Source organism: Peromyscus eremicus, chromosome 3 (assembly GCF_949786415.1).
Source record: "Peromyscus eremicus chromosome 3, PerEre_H2_v1, whole genome shotgun sequence".
Taxonomy (NCBI): Eukaryota; Metazoa; Chordata; class Mammalia; order Rodentia; family Cricetidae; genus Peromyscus; species Peromyscus eremicus.
This window is the reverse complement of record NC_081418.1, coordinates 90009324-90030196: the sequence shown is the minus strand read 5'-3', so window position 1 is coordinate 90030196 and position 20873 is coordinate 90009324. Positions and strand designations below refer to the sequence as shown.

The window sequence follows — 20873 nt, the reverse complement described above, 5'->3', positions numbered from 1 at the left end:
TATGCTGAAAGAATGGCACAGAGAGATGCAACCTCATAATTTGTATAACTCTCTGAAGATACCCCAAACAAGCAAGTCATGATGCCATGTAGGTAAAATAAAATACCTTTTGTACACATGAAGCTTCAGGGAGGCTCTTAGTAGGCCTGGAGAAATTCTCAGTCAGTAGAGTGCCTGCCTGCAATGCATGAAGCCCTGGGTTCAGTCCTCAGTACTGCATAAAACTAGGCTTTACGGTTGATGCCTGCAACCCAGTCACTGAGAAACAGAGGCAGGAAGATCAGAGGTTTGAGGTCATCCTTCTCTACATAGGGGTTCGGGGCTAGCCTGGGGGCCGACCTGTCTCCAAAAATGTTAAAGCATAAACAACTCACAAAGGTCCTGATTATTTTGCGTAGAGCTGTCTAGTGCTGTCCACAGAATGAGTTCCAGAGATGACACTTTGTGTCCCATGTATGGAACTTTCCCCATCTTAGTAGATCAGGAAAATTATTATTTCCATCAATTTTAAAAAAATGTCTTGAGATCACCTACAAATTTAATCATACTTCTCCAGACTTTGAAGACTATAGTGGTGGTTATCTTGACAAAAATTTCTGTTCTTCTTTCTTTGTCTTCCCCTCAGTATCTGCTTTTAAAGTTTTTTGTATGTATCAAAATATGACACACATAACATCAGGTGATTGTATCTTGAAGGAGCCATTGGGAGGAAGAAGACAGAGCAGGTCAGCCTTGCTGGAGTTTTTTTGTTTTGTTTTAATTAAGAATCCTTTCACGAGAACTTACAATGTTGCATGACAATTGCCAAGGCCACATGTGAACAAGTTTGTGTCTCTAGTCTCTAAGACCTTCCACAGTGACCGAGCTCCCAGAAGTTTCATCCCACCTCTTAACTGTCCCATCCTGAGACCAAATTTTAATCACAGTGGATCGTTGAGGGACAGAGTTAAACTGTTTTCTAGTCATTGTGTGTAAGTTTATAATCCCAGCACCCAGGAGGCTGAGTTAGGAGGTACCATTAGCTTGAGACAAAGTCAGGCTACATAATAAAACCCTGCCTCAAAAACGAAAATAAAACCAAGTTTTCTTAAATTACACCCAAACCAGCTTTCACATCCTTTGTCCCAACATAAACTTGGGGGTAGGGCATACATAATTCATAAGGTCAGTGTCATTATTTCTATATCAAAATAGAAACTGTAGCCCTTAAGAGACATTTATATATGGAACAGGAGGGTCCATATTGATTCACAATTTTTGGCTTGAACCACAGTGTGATTCTTAAAATACTTCCCCTCAGTGGAAAAGCTGACCAGATGGGCACAGAGGTGTGCAATCATCTTTGTTTGAAAGTAAGATCATGTTTGGCACTGTCAGGTAACATGCTTATGAACCATATCACTGTGAAGTTTTTCTTTTCTTTTTTTTTTAACTAGTTAATTTGAATGTGTGACACAAAGATTTCCAAGCCTTGTAGTTCCCATTTCTGCAATATTATATTTGAGAAAGTATTGAGACTGAGAAATATCACTGAGCATGAAGACATTTTCCAAAGATTTTTTTTTAAACAAAGATCATCCCAGACTTGAAGAAAGATGACATTTGTAGTGATCTGCAGGAGTGGAGATTTATTTACAGGGAAGGGTAATGTCCTTGATCTGCCATCAACACCCAGGGTGTGACAGCTTGTGACAGGTGGACACATGCTGCTATCACTTCTGATTCTTTTCTGACTAAAGACCAGAATTGCTGTTGCAATCTGGAGCAGCACAATAATCTGAAAGTGACGCAAGGCAAAGGCTGGTCTTTATTATGTTATTGCATCATCTATGAGATGATCCCACAGTGAGTAGATAAGGAAACAGCTCTTAATCAAGATGCTAACCTGTGTGTTTGTGTGTACACACATGTGTGCATAATGTGTGTATATCTGTATATATGCATATGTATATGAATGTTTCATACTGTTTTCCATTGACTTTTGTTTTCCCCTTTTTTTGCATTTTTACTAATGATCATTTTTCTAATTTCATTTCTGCTCCTATGGATTAGACCCTTCTATATCAGTTTATAGTCAAGACAGTCCCCCACAGATACACTGACAGGCCAACCAGATGTCGATAAGTATCCAGGGGATTCTAGGCTGTGCCAATTTGATGGTTAAAAATCAATCAGCATAGTCCTTAAGGTTAAAATTAGGATGAACAGAACTATCTACTAGAGCTTTTCTGGCAGGAGGACCTGCTTCCTTCACAGATTGTTGTGCATGAGTGTGTGTGTGTGTGTGTGTGTGTGTGTGTGTGTGTATGTGTGTGTGTGTATTATGTATGTGCACATGTGTGTGTAAATCATTGGGCTCAATTTTTGGTTTTAATTGTTAAAAGCTATATATCTTACAAATGAAGTTTTCTCTTATATGGAAATTCCTAACATTTGTTATTAAAGCACCTCACTTGTCTGCCATCATCAGCCTATGCTATGGTTATGGCAGCCTTAGAGAGAAGACTTATTTCCAAGATATGACTGGCAAATCATGGTTGTGAGAATTCCATTGCAGTCTCCCTTTTGGTCAGTTTTCACACATTGCACAGAACAAACTAACGTATGTTCTACAAAGCTGATTGGGCTATGTCATTACGTCTTAGGACATCCTGTCTGCTGGCGTGTCTTTCATCTTTCCATCTTCTTTCAGCCCATTCTCTCATGCTGCCAGTAAGGTTGTCTTTCTAAAACACAGACACAGTTGCCTCTCTTCTGTTCTGCTTGTTCAAGGAGTTTAAATGTCTATATGTAATCCCCTGAAAACAGTAGGCTCACTTCTCAGTCTGTTGAACAGAGTTCACCTGACTCTCCAGAGGGATCTCAACTTCCTAAGTTCCCTTCTCACACCTGCATGGCACCTGGTCCCCATCTCTTGTTTATGACTTCATTTTCTCATAAATATCATGGGGCTAATGTGGCCCCTAGGCTTATTGTGATAATTAATAATTAACAAAAATACACGGTGATGTGATTGAAAAAACAAAACTACACACATGCTACCGATAGTACTTTTTGAAAATGGATGTCAGGCTGGAAAGATGGTTTAGTCAGTAAAGGCACTTGCCATCAACTCTGAAGACCTGAGTTTGATCCTGGGATTCACATAAAGAATGGAAAGAACTGACTTCCATACATCATCCTCTGACCTGCAAATGCACACTGTAGCATGCCTGCTGCACCCCCATACACTTGGAACCACTTGCAACTCTAGCTCTAGGGGATCTGACACCCTCTTCTAGCCTCCACAGGCACTGAACTCACGCCTACAAACCCACTTACCGACACATGCATATACACATAATTAAAACTAGATGTAAATCTTTGAACATATCAGTTCTTCATACTTTCATGAGAATAACTGTTAGTGTATTCATACCTTAGTGTCTTAGTTAGGATTCTACTGCTGTGAAGAGACATCATGAACATGGCAACTCTTACAAAGAAAACATTTAATTGAGGGTGGATCATTTATGGTTTCAGAGGTTCAATTCATGACACCATGAAGGCCGAAGTGGTGTAGGAGCTGAAAGTGATATGTCTCACTTTGGCCTCAGGCAGACTCTTCAGATAAGGACAGAAGGCAGCCACTCTCTTCACCAAAATATCACAAGAAAGATTTCTAGGCAACATACTAAAATTCTTCTCTGAAACCTCTTGGGCCAGCTCCCAACATTTCAAATGGTTATCGGCACCCTTGTCTTCTCTGCTTCTACAAGCACGCCCCATTAAGCAGTGCTTGAAGCATTCCACTGTTTTCCAAACCCAAAGTAACAAAGACCAAATTCCCCCAAACAAAAACATGGTCAGGTCTATCACAGAAATACCCCATCCTTGGTACCAACTTCTGTCTTCGTTTGGGTTTTTATTGCTGTGAAGAGACATCATGATCACAGCAACTCTTATAAGAAAATATTTCATTGAGGAGACTTGCTTACAGTTCAGAGGTTCAGTCCATCATGGTGGGGAGCATAGAAGCATGCAGGCAGGCATGGTGCTGGAGAAACAGCTGAGTGTCCTACATCTTGCAGACAATAGGAAGTTGAGACACACACTGGGCAGTATCCTGAGTATATGAAACCTCAAAGCCCACCCCCACAGTGACACACTTCCTCCAACAAGGGCATACCCACTCCAACAAAGCCACACCTTCTAATAGTGCCACTCCCTCTGAGATTATGGGATTATAGGATTATGCAGGCCAATTACATTCAAACTAAAACACTTAGTAACTACTGTTTAAACCCTATATAAGGAATAAATAAAAACCAGTATCTTTGTGCAGACATAAGCTGGGGCCTAGGTACTGGAATTCCTTGTATCTGTTTTTTTGCTCCATTTAATTAAGCATTGCACAACCTGTAATAAATTATAGTTGAGGAAAGGCTATTTTTGTCAACAATTAACTGCTGCTGGGCTAGAGTAGAATACTCTAGAAATAAAGATCTATGACATGACCAGATAAATGCTACTAGCTTGGACTCATACAGTTCAGCCCTGTCCAGCTGTAAGGCAGGCCTTACATAAACTACCCCAGTGGAGTGGGAGTAGGAGCCATGACAGAAGAGGGTGGAAGGGGAACTAATGTTGGACAGAGAAAGAGGGAACTCTTGATGTCACAAGAAAAGGACAAGAGGCACCCGGAAGAGAGCAGAAGCATTTGCCCATGCTAACATGTGCTGTACACATAGGCGAAAAACATTGGTTCAGTCCAGCAATCTAGTAGGCTTGCACATTCGCAGATGGCAGATTTCCGAAAAATAGAAAGTCTTCTCTCTTCCAATCAGCTCTTGAACCATGATTTTTCCAAAAAGAGTTTTCATGAATAGCAAAAAAATGGGGGCGGGGGAGGCAGCAGAAGCCTGAGTTTTTGTGAGTTTTAGTCCATATTCTTTGAAATGCATCTCATTTAACCATGCATTTTGTGGCAGCCAACTTTGAATTCCGATTCCTCACTGTACCTGGTATATAATAGGATCTCTGTAAACATTTGGGACCAGATGAGGCAAGATGAACCAGTCATTTATTTGAATCAGAAGATTTTCTTACTTCAGGGAAACACATTCAGTGGGGGAAAAAGTAATTGAGAGGATAAAAATTATTGGCAAAAATGAGAAAAGCAACCTATGAATGTTTGATGTTGTTAGGTGAAAATCATTGTACTTTTTTTCTTGGATTTTCCAAAACTTCAAGATTGCAGGCTCATTTGCCTTAGGGTTCACTTGCTTCCTTCCCGAATCACTTGACATTCTAAATTATTCTAACTACAATGAATGACTTTAACAGATCCAAAATACCTTTTCTTCATACACATACACACACACACACACACACACACACACAGAGAGAGAGAGAGAGAGAGAGAGAGAGAGAGAGAGAGAGAGAGAGAGAGAGAGAGAGAGAGAGAGGACAAGAGACAGAATTAAACTACCTTTGAGGATGTATCAAGTTGATGTGAAAATCTGAGTCTCACCAGCTGCCTTCACTAGCAAGTTTTCTCTGTATATTCAACCCCTCACTCAGTCCTCCCAGCTCATTCCAACTCCCTCACTGGCTGTCCTGCTCTCATCCCAGCCACCCTCTGCCCTCTGATTGTGATTCTGAGGACAAGGTGAACTTGCAAGCATAGATTTTGAGATTTTTCTCCATGGCATCAAATCATTTAAGTACGGTTTGTGTACATCTCATCTCACACCCTCAGTTCTGCACCTGTCCTATATTCTTCCATAACTAGTCATTTATTATCCTTCAAATTTATGGTCAAGTTTTTAATTCACATAATGCCCATCATGGTCTTTCCTCAGCCAGAGTTCTTTCTCTTAATACTAAGTGTATACTTTACAGAAATAGCTTATTTGGATACTCTTCCTATATTAGTCTTTAAACAAACAAACAAACAAAACACTTTAGACTATCCCTGAGCAAACAGGTTAAGAGGAGTGACTTTCTTTATCTCTCAATTCTGACCCTCCTGGTGGAGAGGACTATACCCTTATATCAGGTACATAGGGAGAAGGGAAGCTATCAGGATTGAAGTTGTGCCCTAGCATGGCAGACCCTATCTTAGAGATTCTACCACTTTATAGCAATCTCTTGAAATTTTAAATCCATAAATAGGTTAAACCATACATTAGCTCTGAGCCCTCCATAAATCCTTTCTGGAAATTCCTTCTTAAATATACACAGAGATATGCCTACTGATTTCTTAGACATCTCTGGGTATAATCAATAGTCCAGATTAATCATCTTTCTTTCTTCTGATTGCTTCAACCACTTTCCCCTCATATCAACACAGAGCTATGTGAGGAGTAAAATCAAATGTGTTTCAAGTTTGTGTTATAACAACACTATTCAGGCTCATCCATCCTTTCATCTGAACTGTCATCTTATTCAGAAAGTAAATGTCTCATAAATGAATGCTTAAATGCATATGTTAACTTAATTTTAGTGACTACTTGATTTGTGCATATTAATGTCTGAATTGTTTGAACTATTGCTTTGCAAACTACTTAACAGTAGTCATCCATACCTTTGTGAACACTCTGGGATGTTCCAATGGGCATATATTATTATTTTGGTCAGCTTAACCTTTTGGGATATATGTTTTCCAATAATGCACAGAGTCAATATAATTTAAGTATTGTAAACAGACTTGCATCAAACTCTGGAAGTTCAAAAGTGAATATGACATGCTCATTAATTAATTAATTAATGTTAAAAGAACATTTCTAACCTGTGTGATGTTTCTTGATAAGTAATTAACACATTGCACATTATTATGGGAAATACAAACTCTTTCTTTCCCATCCTAATTTGCCTGCTTAAAAAACAGACAGAAAAAGATAGATGAGTTTATGTTCAAGGTGTATGTATTTCCCCCTTGGCCAGTGAACTAATTTCCCTTTCATATTTGTAGAATATTGATACAATTATTCTCTCATCAGACATGAAATTTGAGTGCATAACCAGTTTGTGGAAATCACTTCATAATTTATTAGGTTGATAACAGCAATTAAGTCACAATTGCTTCTGAGAAATACAAATTGACTTTCTTTCTAAGTGGATAATTTAAGATTCTGAATCACAGATGCAGAGTGTAATGGATTTCTGGGATAAGAAGTTTGTTTTTACAAGTATTACACTTAAATTTTCCAACCACTGATAATCCAGAAAGGAATGATTCAATTGATAATTACTCTATGGCATTTCTTCATTTTCCCCTCTGGCTGTTTATCTTATGATTGCTTATGGATGTGAGGAAGGAAAAGCTCTTAGGTGGAAATATATCAGCATTCTTATGATTTTCACCTACTTGAAATGATAAACTTCAGGATGTCCAGGCTGCTGCTCAGTTGGTAGACTGCTTGCCTGTCATGAAGGAAGCCTTGGATTCCATCTCAGTACAGAATAATATTGGTATGATGGCACATACCTATAATCCTAGCACAGGGAGGTGAAGGCTAGACAATCAGAAGCACAAGGCCATTTTAAGTTCCATGGTGAGTTTGAAAGTAGCTTGAAGTACATGAGATTATTAAACAAACAGATAATGTTTCAAAATTCATTCTTAGCTTGACGACCATACAAAAAGACAGTAGGCCTTGTCAGGCCATCATTGGCGGACACTAATTGACTCAAATCTTCAGGAGAGATTTCCAAATTGTCATAAAATTTTGTTACTGTGCCACTGCTGCTGAACTGAGACCCGCCTGTTCACATAGAGCCCCCCCTCTATGCTCATGTGCACACCCTGGCACAATGCCTGTGGGTTTCGTTTACAATGCATGGAATTTTAAAGTAGTTCTTTTTCTAGGTGAGTCAGGATCAAACATTATGAAAATTTAAAGTAATCCATCTTTCTATATAAATCATGATAGTGGAAATTTATCTACAAGAGGAGCTAACTCTCTCAGGTAGACTCCCCTCCCACTGTGAGCAGAATGATGTCTGCCATCAGGACAGGCTACTTTTCATTAACTCTAAATCTGAAGGTCACTGAGCCAAGAATGACACCAGAGCATACTGAAATGCACACGTTTAACTGTTCATCTGCATCTGTCTGCACATATTGTGTTCACTTTCAAACCCTAAATCAGCTAATCAGCATAAAGTCATGAATTGCTTATGTGGGAACATTTCAGCAGACTGCATGAGATACTAAATTGAACACAAAATATCCTATTTGGTGGTATTTCTTTACATGAACTTTCACACACACACACACACACACACACACACACACACACACACACGTGCTCCCCCCAACAGGCATACATGCATGCATTCATGCATATGTGCTCACACACATGTAAAACATCCACACACAGAGAGATAGAATAAACAGATTTTAAGAATGGTGTGTTAGAAAACAAGTAGTTGAACTAGTAAGAAGGTTGATTTGGAACCCTGATTATGAAGTTAATGTATAAAGTAAAGTGACCCCAGAAATCTGAAGCATGAGAAGAAAGAGCTATTTCAAGCTTTTGATCACTGATATTTATTGTTTACTGTGTGCCATGTACCAGCTTAATCTTTTAGGTGTGATTAGTTGTATTTCAGGTATAGTTAATTTTCTTAACAACTTAGGAGTCCAGATATGACTGTTATCCCTCTTTTCACGTTAGGTGACCAAAGTGCTCAATATTTAAGCCACTTGAGTCCTGGTCTCCTTGCATAGCTCCAATAGAATGCCTACATGGGGCAACTTTTAAGCAACAGAAGTGGTTCTTCTCATAGTTCTAGTGGCTAAGGTGTCTAAAATGAGATGCTGCCATGTTTTTGTATGTAGTGAGAGCTGCCATCTGCTGACAAGATGCCCCATATTGCTACATCCTCTGGAGAGGGGAGCACTTCACTTCCGCACAGCAGTAGGTGAGAAGGGAAGCAATGCAGTACACATGGAGCCTCTTTTATAAAGCGCGGGTCACCTGGGAGGGGGCCAGAAGGTCCTAATCACTTCTTTTTTTTTTTTTTTGATTTTTCGAGACAGGGTTTCTCTGTGTAGCTTTGCGCCTTTCCTGGGACTCACTTGGTAGCCCAGGCTGGCCTCAAACTCACAGAGATCCGCCTGGCTCTGCCTCCCGAGTGCTGGGATTAAAGGCGTGAGCCACCACCGCCCGGCCCTAATCACTTCTTAAATGGGCTGCTTCTTAACATTATCAGATTGGAAAGATCTGAAATTTGGAATAGGCATTGTTAGACCACAGCACACCCAGTTCTTCACATCTGAAACTATCTGTATTCTAGCCCTAGATCACACTGATGTCTGTCTTCTGACAAAAGAAAACCTAAGGTTAGGGATTTTTGGAAACAAAAAACCTCCTTTAGTTTGTACCATGTAGCTTTCTGGTAGCCATCTGTGGTTTCTGAGCACTGCTTACTTCATATGTTAGTTGAGACTACCTCGCTGTTTCTAGGTTCTCATGAGCACTCCAGGGCAATCAATTGAGACCATGGGTTCTTGTTTCCTTTCACAGAAATCAGGGACTTGGTTGCTGTTAGGACAGAGAATGACAAGTACATTTTGCTACACACTGCCCTGGAGGTGATGGTAGATCACCCCTTCAGTAATGACTAGTGGCTGGTGTAACTGATGTGTGTCAAGAGGGTCAGAGACAGACATTGAACTTTGTGTTGTTCATAAGCAGGTGTTGACTAAAGGGTGGGAGTGGTTGAGCTCTCAGAGTTCTTAGAAAACTACAAAGGATAAAGAGCAAGACCTTGAGGTCTGTCTGCTTACTGGGGTAGGTGCGGGGTGGGGGGGGTCAGGAAGTAATGGGAGTTTCAGAAGGTCTAGAGTCCTCCCTTGAAGGATTTACCTTAGGAACTGGGTAGTAAATTGTGGTAAGAACACAGAGACCAGGGTATGAAACCAAGTAAGAAAAGTGGTCAATAGTGTGGAGAGTTGAAGGGGAAGAGGTCAGGTGACCACTTTCTCAGCAAAATACCAAAACCCTTTCCTCTTTGTTAAGCTCACAAGACTTGATCTGATTAAGTGCATTTGAACACTGGGTGATCAACCCACAGACTGAAGGTTAGGATTCTTTTCTGTTGCTGATTTTAATTGGTCTTTTTTTCATAATTTTGTACTATGCCTTTTGATCATATTTATCCCTTTCTCACACTCCTCTCAGACCCAAGAACCCTTCCTCACCTACCCAAATTGTATGTCCTCTGTTCTTTCTTCCATCAAGTACAGTCAGTGTTGCCCGTAGAGTCCTGGGTGTGCAGACATCCATTGAAACATAGCCAACCCTCCAAGGAAAACACCCTTAGAGGAAACCAACTCTCCCTCTCCAGGCAGTTATCTATCTCCAGCTCCTCGGGTAGAGGGGATCTTTCCTGCTCACCACTATCTCCATGCTGTGATTTTGTCTAACTTGAGTTAGCATTGGTCTTGCTCATGGAATCACAGGATTCTTAAGCCAGTCTTGCTCTGCTAGGATTAATTGTAAAACTGTCTTTATCCAAAGCTTGAGAAAGTGCTCAAGACACCATGGTCATCTACTACATGCCCATGATTGGCTACAGAAAGTACAACTATCTTCCATCATATTTCATAGTCCAGGTAGTATGATCAGAGCTGAAGGCCTTCACCCAGGTTATTCCTAACCTGACAAGGAACTGCTTTCCCAAATCACCTTTCCTTCTCTAAAGTGAAATTAATGTGGGCATTGGTGGATGCCTCCTTTTTAAAGAATTAAACATGGATAAAAATACTTTTTAATTACCAAGTCATTATCTTTGTCATTTATTTCCAATTAAAAACTGAACTGTGTAATTACAAATAATATCTTAAGTAGGTAAGTGCCATAATTAGTTTGTTTTTAAGTATATGCCTCCAAAGAAAGAGTATGTTATCAATATGGCAATTTGCAATTTTTTAAAGTTAAGGCAAATCTAAAATGCTATTTAGAGCTTTTCTGCAACTTCAGAAAATAGATGATTTCAACTCATTATTTTTCATTCCAAATGTTATTCCAATTAGGTCAAGAGAAACTTTTCCTGTAAAGATGGAGATTCACACTGAGGGAGCTTAGCACAGGATAACAAAAGATGGAGATGTATCATGCTAATTATTACATACCACAGGGAGTATGTTTAAAACTGAGCAAATAACATGCTTTTGATTTGGACATCTCAGTTAATTTATTATATCAAGCTTGATTTATGCTTTTATCTCAGACTTCAGTCTTTAAAAGAACTATTTAAAGCATTCATGCCTGAATTAGTATGACCCTCATTATCAGTGGGGGACTTTCACTTTCAGTTTTCAATGTTACAAAACTTCCTTTTAAAATTGTTTTCGTCTTTCTGTAGCCATTGTAATAAAACAGGGAGAAGATACCCGAGGGTTATAAGTCATGTACTTCAAAGGGGCTTTAGATACATTAATTTTGCTATGGTTTGTATTGGTGTCAGAAAATAACTCAATACACAGTCAAATACTTTCTCAGACCTTGATCTCACTGGAGTCTCTATGACTGCCATGACCTAGGCAGTTTTTGAAAGGCCAGAGCAGCAGGAAACCTGCACCTCATATCTAAACCTTAGCTTAGGTCTTTCTGTTGCCATGCTCAAATAGGGAAATTTCGCTGAAGCAAAGGCACCATGTAGCTCTGAAGTACCTTTTTCAAATACCAAAGAACAGAAGGGCTTGAATTGTGTCCTGGGGAGAAAGAAGAAGGGAGATCCTTGAATCTCAAAGCCTGCCCAGTTCCTTACACACAAAGCAAGACAAACTAGAGTAATTTGATATTCAAAGGCAAACAGAGATGGAGAGAAGAAAAAAATGCAGCTAAAGAACCAAAACTGGGCTCATATTTTCTCTTATTCCCAAGGAAACTTTGGAAAAAAAATATTTCCTAACTTTAATGTACACTGTTAGGTGGAGTTTGGGGGCTTCTCTGTTGCAGTGACTCTGTGCCAAAGGAAAAAGTCCTCTAGAAGAATGTGTTTGAGTGGTGTGAAGTTCTCCTCTGGGGGATTTTTGGTTTGGGATCTTTAAAATAATGACAAGGGAATAACTGTGAGGGTGTGTTGACATTTATTCTTTTCTTCTGCTTGTTCCTCTTGGAATAGCTCTGCTGGACAGCAGGTGGTGAAGGTCTGGTGTTTATGAGAGAGAACATCACAGTTCATGATTCCTTCCCTTGCTACCTTGAACTGTGGAGGCAGTAAAACTTCAGGACACATTTATTTTACAGGGTATCATGAACAAGAAAAGAATCCACAGGGTAGTTTGACCACTGCCATTTACTATTTCCCGTGTCTGAAAATTTTGATCTGGATAAGTCATAACCAGCTCTAGTTCCTGGTCCTCACGCCTTATATACCTTTCTGCTTTCTGCCATCACTTCGTGGGATTAAAGGCTCACTTCCTGGGATTAAAGGTGTGAGTCACCATGCCTGGCTGTTTCGACTGTGGCTTTAAACTCACAGAGATCCGGATGATCTCAGCCTCCCAAGTGATAGGATTAAAGGCATATGTGCCACCATTTTCTAGCCTCTATATCTAGTGGTTGTTCTGTTCTCTGACCCCAGTTAAGTTTATTAGGGTGCACAATATTTTGGGGGACACAATACCACCACAATCAATTATTAAATCTGTCCATTCTTCATGTTAGCAAAATGTTGTTTTCATTATCTTTTTTTTTTGACATTTTGTAAATTCTATATATTTGAGGTGACTCGGCTGTTCTCTGCAAGGCTCCTACAACTTTAAATGTCTGGAAGCATAAACGTGAGGTACAGTGTTTTCTTCCTAAGTAGTTTGCACAAGGAGTCTCCTGACCACTAAGGTGACTACTCATCACCATCCTCAGGTATGCAGAAAGACTTGTGATCATTTCCTCTTTTTAAAAAATCACTCACTAAATTCATGTAGTACTGACCAGATGAGTGAGGGTGGGGCCATCTACTGGACCTTGGCAACCTACCAGCAGCCATGTCTATCCAAAATAATGATTATGCTTCCCCTAGCACCTATGGATTTCCAATTTCTCCCCACTAAATGGAAAAAAGAAACCTCAAAGCATCCCCATTGACATCATAAAGAAGATAGGTGTCCACTCTTCCTATTTCTACTTTGAGAGGTGCCTGAACTGTTAGCCAGGCCAGTAAGACAAGAGAAATGGAAAAGGCTGCCTCCCTCTGCCTTCCAAATCTTGGATCCAAGGCATGTACCACCACACTGCTGAGAACACTAATTTTTAAATGGAAGATACTAATTAAAAATTCTATGCAAGTCTAATAATCAGAATGAAAAAAAAGCAATAAAGGAAGATATTAAACTAAGTTGGAGAATTTAAAAAGATAAAATAAGAGCTACGACTCACAATTGTTTCATATGAGTAAGCCTGAAAATACTGGGAAGCACTAGAAAATCAAACAAGAAAAGGGACTAAAGGACCCACAGAATGCAGACGTGATTTTTAAAGTACAATGAGAAATAGGTATAATCCTCCCATGAGAGAACATCTTTGCTTTAAATGGACAGACAGTAGCCTTGGACTGGCCCTGTCACTGTTTGGTGGTGGTGGCATTTTGCACATTGGCCTAGGAAGAAGGAAGTGGGACAGGATCCTGGAGGAGGATTGGGGGGGGAGACGCGAAGGAAATGCTTTTTCCAGAAGGGAGAGGGCGGCCTCACAGAAGAATGGGAGTAACAGGGGGCAGGGGTGGGGAGCAGTAGTGTAGAGCGGAGTTCACAGTGTTCCCAGTTTTGGGGGATATTTTTGCTGATCGTAAAGGATGGTGAAGTGTTTTAGGAGAGATAGCTTACTTAGATCCTCACTCCCTCTCTGCCTGCCTGCCTGCTTGTCTGTCTGACTGCCTCCCTCCCTTGCTCCCTCCCTCCCTTCCTATATCATTTCCAAATAATGTGTTGTATATCTATCCTCTTTCATTCTCTGGGAATTTCTCACTCAGGACTCAACTCAAGTTTTTTATTTGTTTATTTATTTATTTTAGAGGTATAGAAAGATTCTTCTACTTAAGCTTTTGAGCCTCTAAACTCATTTAGTTCTGTTTTTATTTTTGTTGTTATTTTCCACATGTTCTAGAGCCTGGGTAAGATTTGTTCAGTTGTCTGAACTTAAACACATACATACCTGTCTCTGCTGGTGTATGGAGCCTGTACTTACCCAGAAACAATGATGTATGCATACACACACACACACACACACACACACACACACACACACACACACACACAGAGAGAGAGAGAGAGAGAGAGAGAGAGAGAGAGAGAGAGAGAGAGAGAGAGAGAGGATACATTTGCTACCCTATACATACTTCTGAGCACATTCACACAAGGAGAGCATCTTCTGCTTGTATATACACGTTCCCATTCTCACACAATCCTTACACCATTCCTTATTTACAAGTATCTATACATGCAAGCAATGCCAGTCCTTCAGAGACACAATCAGACACCTATCCTGTGTGCACATACACACATGAACACACATACATACACATGCACACTCACACATGCACACACACATGCATACACATACATTCAAAGTCACACACACACACACACACACACACACACACACACACACACACACACACACTGTGCATTATGCCTTTCTCCCCTGAGTGCCTTCACTCCTTGGCCATTCTCATCTATACCTTGTGTACAGATTAGAAGGTTGTAAATTTATTGTTTCTTTTCCAGGGAGAATTTTTTTCAAAGCTCCCCCTCTCCGATCTACAAATAATGAATAATTCCATTAGTAAAGTAATGGATGGTGTAACTTTTATTCGGAGTTTGTCAGGCTCAGTGTTCTTTTGCATTGCTCTCATGACAGCCTTGAGCTGAGAGAGGTAGAGCTCTCAATCAGCGGACAGTGCGAAGCCTTCTTCCCTGTGTTACCCAGTCGTTTTTGTTTGTTTGTTTGTTTTTGTTTTTGTTTTGAGACTGGGTTTTTCTGGGTAGCTTTGGTGCCTGTCCTGGATCTCTCACTCTGTAGACCAGGCTACCTTGAACTCACTGAGGTTCTCCTGGCTCTGCCTCCAGAGTGCTGAGATTAAAGGTGTGTACCACCACCACCTGGCTCCCAGTTGTTTCTTTTAGATTCTCAGAAATTATTATGTGGATATATAAAAGAAATTTGTCTCATTTTGGATTCTATGTCTGTGTTTGGGTATATGTACATGAGTGTAGGTTCCCATGGAGGCCAGAGGTGTCAGATCCCCTGGAACTGGAGATACAGATGGCATTGAGAGCCCTTGATGTGGGAGCTGGGAACCAAAATCTGATCATCTGTAAGATCAGTATGCACTCTTAGCTGCTGTGCCATCTCGTCAGCCCCTCTGTACATGGTTTAAAGGATGCTTTTTCTGTGTTCAAGTAGATTTTGAAACTATTGCACTGAACAGGCTCCGATAATGTAGGACTCTTCAGAGCATTTCAGATAATTTGCTGTGAGCCAGACAGTATTTGCAAAACACTTTTGGCCACATAACCTTATTTTTGCATTGGAAGATTGTGTCTCTAAGGCAAGTGTTCCCTGGGAAATACTTTAGGAATCAGTGTTCAAATGGAGCATAGCACTATCCTTGCGCTAAGGAAAAACTACTTTATAGTTTTTTGAGAAGTTCAAGTTTTACCTCAGTATATTTCCATAAATCTGACACTTCTTTAGGTTTTTAGTGAAAAAGGAAAAGATAAAAATCTATCCTAGGCCAAGAATAAATAAATTTTATGGTAATTTTATGTATGTTAATACAACTTTCTGTAAAGAAGGTCTTTGAAAATCAATCACTAATCTCTATGAAGAAGGTAGTGTAATTTTATTTTGACCAGGTATTCTTAATTGGAATGTCAGGGTCTTTTGCTTCCTTATTATATATGTTATGCCAAAACAGAAAGTCCTAGAGAAGAAGGGAAGGGGAAGGAGGGGTAAAAGAGAAGGGGAGGGGAGGGGCAAGAAGAGACTGACAGATTTGACTGCAGTACAGACACACAGGGCAAGACAAAGCAGAAACACCTGCATCCTCTGTCAGGGTCCTTCTGGAACTTTCCCCTGTAAAGGTGGACTGCAAAGAACTGTAGGCTCTACCAGGGCCTCCCCTGACTTCTTTCACTATTTGAACCATGATACCCAATACTGTGTGACATGGTGGGCAGATTCCAAGAAGCATATTTGGGAATTGTAAACATTTCTTTCCTATCACTCATAAGCTAGAAGAGAATATAGATGTAAAGGCCACTTTGCTTAAAAGCAGAGTATCTGTATACCATTTACAGACTTCAGGAATTTACTTTGTGAGTGAAAGAAGGAGCTTTGACCACAGAATGATTTTCTTGAAAATCTGAGATCTGTGGCTTTGAAGTCTGACCTGTCCTCTTCCTCTCAAATTGAGAGCCTTTCTATATTGACCATTCAAGACCTTAAGATTCTTGGACTCAGATATCCCTCTACTGTTACAATTTTCATGTTTTATATTTATTTATTCTTTAAGAATTCCATACATGTATATAATATACTTTGATTATGTCTTCCCCTTACTCTTTCTCCTCTTACTTCTGGACCCTTTCTTCCTAAACAATGCCTCCCCAAATTTCTGTCATTTTCTTGTTCACCCACCAATTTCTTTAGTTTTATAACCCACTAAAGATAATAGTGCTGTGCATATGAGCATGAAAGGACCATCCACTTGAGCCTAGAAAACCAACCAGATCTTCACCCCCGTAAAAAACTAACTTTCCTGCTTCTAACCATCATCAACTGCCAGTAGCGGCACAGCTAAGCATGGGAGCCCCTCATGAGCCCCTCCCCTATCCATACCAGAATGTTGGCTAGATCTTTTGCAAACCTTTTCCAGGCAGCCAAAGCTGCTGTGAGTTCAAGAGTGCAGTTGCCTCATCATGTCCAGGAGACACTATATGTCAACAGTCTTCTCTGTTCTCCAATTTTAAAATTTTTCTGTTCCCTCTTCCATGATGTTTCCCGAACTCTGCTCTGTGTGCATGTGTGTGTGTGTGTGTGTGTGTGTGTGTGTGTGTGTGTGTGTGTGACATAGATCTCCCATTTGGGGCCCAGCACTCCATAGTCATGTAACCTTTGCACTTTGAACAATTGTGGTTCTTCATATTAACCTCCATCCTCTGCAAAATGGACCTTCTCTGATGTGTATTGTATTATTTACTTTTCTTTTGCTCTGATGAAACACCAGTACCAGGGTAGGTAACTTACAGAAGAAAGAACTGATTTCAGCTATGGCTCAGGAGGGTTGATTCCATTATGGCAGAGAAGTATTGCAGCAAGAAGGCATGGGGAGTGGAGCAGCCAGCTGAGAACTCACATCTTAAACTATAAGCGTGAAACAGAGATAGTAAACTGGAAGGAGATTCTTTGATAGAAAAACTAGTTTTTAATTGTAAGATTAATTGTAAAGGAACTCACAAAAGCACATACATTCTGGGTCATATTTTGTACAACCTAGGTTTAACATAAAAAGTGTTAGTTCCTAGTAGGAAATAAACTTGTCGGATGCCTTTTGCCTGGGTATCTAAGGATGGCTGGGACTGCTGTTCCTCTGGAGGATGTTCTGTACACACCTAATGTAGAATTGATTACAAATCATGTCTTAGCTTCTAAATCTTCCTCATCCCTCTGCATGCTACATTGTGTTTTCCTTGAAGGCCATAAAGCCAGGGTCACTATCTCATTTGAAAATGCCTTCCCACAGACAGCCTTCACCAAGAACACATTCTTCAGATAAGACTTACTGTCCTCAATCTGTAGATTACATTTAGTGGAGGAAAAAAACTTTCTCAAAAATATTTCAGAATGTGTCTCAGTATCTGGTTTATCTTCAGGAGTGGGCTGCCTTGTCCTAGCTTCAGATAGTTTCATGCAGAAAGCAGTCTAAGGCAGCTGACTCTCTCCTGTTCACTTTTTTCTTCTGATTCCTTCAGAATAAGATCATCCTGGATCCCATGACATTCAGTGAGGCCAGATTCCGGCCATCGCTGGAGGAGAGACTGGAGAGCATCATCAGTGGAGCTGCCCTCATGGCAGACTCCTCCTGCACACGTGATGACCGTCGTGAGCGGATTGTGGCTGAGTGCAATGCGGTACGCCAGGCCCTCCAGGACCTGCTAAGCGAGTACATGAATAATGTAAGTGCTGGGCTCCAGGCCCTTTCATCTCAGTGGATTGTGCTGTATGCTCTTGAGATGAAATCAGGCATAGCAGGAATGAGGACAGGTGTTCTGGAAGAGAATAAGGTTTCACCAAAGGCACTTTGGGGGAAGCCTGTGCTCTGACTTCATTTCCAAGTGCTTGTTCAAGATGGAAGAATTGAGTGGAGTGTAAAATCTCTGAAACTCTGTTGTTTACTTGAGTGGTGTCATCTTGGTCATTTCAATGGTTGCAATTTGATTTCAGTTGGTGAAGGTGGATGATTGATGGAAACAAAGGATGCCGTGCCAACTGGTTCTTTATAAAGTACATTTTCAAGGCTAAGAATAGCAATAGATGCTAATCTTCAGCCCTGAAAGGCATTAATAAGCACAGCAAGTTTTAAAGTGTTCATGCTGGTCCAACAAAGTGGAAAAGTTCTAGCTGCCCGAAAACGTGGAGGAATTTATTAGGCCTGTTCTACAGGGAGGAATTCTTGTGAGTGAATTTTCAAATAAGTGTGACTGGAGTCTCGCTGTTGATGGCACAGACAATCATTCTCTCCACTTCTTATCAATTGTGTATGTGTGCAAGGTGATTGGATCTGTATTCTTTGCTTTGAAAGGCACTAAATTATAGTGGTGTTCATTTACTGCACGGTTTTAGATAAGTGCCCAGAGTTTGTATGTGTGCGTTAGCAGTGTTCCCCCTGTACGGGATTCTTGTCTTTGAGAGGATCAAGGACAAGTTGGAAAAAGCTGTCAATCAAGTCAGGGCTTGGAATATACTATGTTGTTGGAATGGCCTTTATGGTACTGAGGTATGCTAACAGGGATGCTGAAAAATCTGCTAGCATCGTTGCACTCGATGCAATACTCCCAGGCAATGCTGCGACACAGTATCACCCCCCAACCAAGTACCCAGTGACTCTCATCATTTAAGTAAACTCAGGCAGCTTAGTAAATCAGCAGTATAAACTTCAAGCAAGGAGCCAGCATTGACAGAAACAGTCTTTTTTCTGTCATTTGAAAAGCAAAAGGAAGTATAGTGGGAACAGCCCAGAAACTAAACTGCCAGAATTGTTTCCTGGGCCAATGATATGACTCACTCAGCAGTTAAAGGGGCTTGCAGCCAAGCTGAAAGACTTGAATTGGATCTCCAGGATTCAAATGGTGGAAGGAGAGAACTACTTCTGAAAGCTGTCCTCTGACCTCCATGTGTGTATGTGCCCTGCCCCAAATATATGAAGAAATATAATAAAAAAATCACTTTTCTTTCCATGAAAAGTCAGATGATTTGAATTTTGGAAGACTTGTCTATTTTCAGTAAAGATTAAAATGTGGATATCTGCTATGATACCTAAGCATTTGTGAGGATTTCTCTATAGGACCCTTTGTGACCAGTACATGCTGTGATTTGGCTACATGGGTATTCTATAGGGCTCATTGGAGGCCTAGGGCTTTGCTACTCTGAGCAAATCTTTCGTATAGCAGATTTGTGGAAAAGGGATGCTCACAGGATCTGGAATTCTACATGCTTTTGCTTTTAACAGAACAGCATGGAGCTAATGACATGTCTGCAGAATTCAGCTTTATATTACAGAACACTAGGATTCCCATCAATGAGCAATTATTACTGAAGAAGGTAGTAGGAGTTACAAAAACAGTGATGGTTATAGTCTTAATATAAATAAATCAGAATAAAGTGTGTTCTCATGAATAGAAGCTGTGGGCTATGGTAAAAGAACAGGCAATCAAAATGTGATATGTGATTTTCATTTGTTGTCTAGGGTACTATCAAGCTATGTGGGTTATTATTTGTTTGGTGGTGGTGGTGGTGGTGGTGGTGGTGGTGTGTGTGTGTGTGTGTGTGTGTGTGTGTGTGTGTTTCAGTTTCAGCTCATATGGAACAGCAGAGTTCAGTGCATTTTGTATTTTATTGAACTCTAGTCACTTTCAGATTGGTCAGAATCTTGTGATACAGAAATGGTTTGTACTTTCATTAAAATCCTGGTTTTTCACATAGTTGAAGAATACCTAGAAGGCCATCATGTTCAAATTTCCAAGCATACAAATCTTATTCACTTCAAAGACTGAAACAAAACATATCCCATTTGAGTTCACATTGAAACTGTGTGCTGTTCTGTCAAATGTCACACTAGTGACTGCAGGGTAGAGCTTGATGCAGCCAAAATGCCACCATGGTTCCTATTAAGTTCCTTTATTACTACTTCTACAAAATCAATATGCTTATTTTGATATGACATATATAAACTTAAAGAGATGGGTTACATCATGACTTAACTTAAAAGTCTGTAGCAGTAAACACTGACTCAGTCCATTATTCCTAGCCAGCTATACATTTTTTTTCTGTTCTGTAATCTATGGAAGTAAATACATCAATTATCACATGCATATTTTGTGTAAATGTGTTAATGACATTAAGATGAAGAGGTCTTGAACCCAAATAATTAGAGATTGAAGTCTTGGGGAAACAGTCATTTCTGAATTCCAAAAATATCCTGGTTAGTCCCAGATGAAAATTCAACTTCTCATACCCCATTGACATGAAAAGCAACCATAAGACACTGGACTTCCCAAGTGTGTGGAATGTGGATGGAGATCACAGAGGGGTGTTGGGCACTAACTGGTAGAAGGAAAGCAGTCTTCCTGGGGCGTGGGTTGAGATTTACCCACT

At 40.2% G+C, this 20873-nt stretch overlaps 1 protein-coding gene across 4 annotated transcripts in view; it reads left to right on the top strand.

Moving 5' to 3' along the window:
* Ctnna2 (catenin alpha 2) overlaps positions 1–20873 on the top strand; it is a 1136313-nt gene that overhangs the window by 371278 nt on the left and 744162 nt on the right. For all 4 annotated transcript variants that reach the window (XM_059258010.1, XM_059258006.1, XM_059258007.1 and 1 more), the window contains one exon: positions 17972–18175. In XM_059258010.1, the coding sequence (XP_059113993.1) occupies positions 17972–18175 (204 nt within the window). The remainder of the gene's footprint in view (positions 1–17971; positions 18176–20873) is intronic.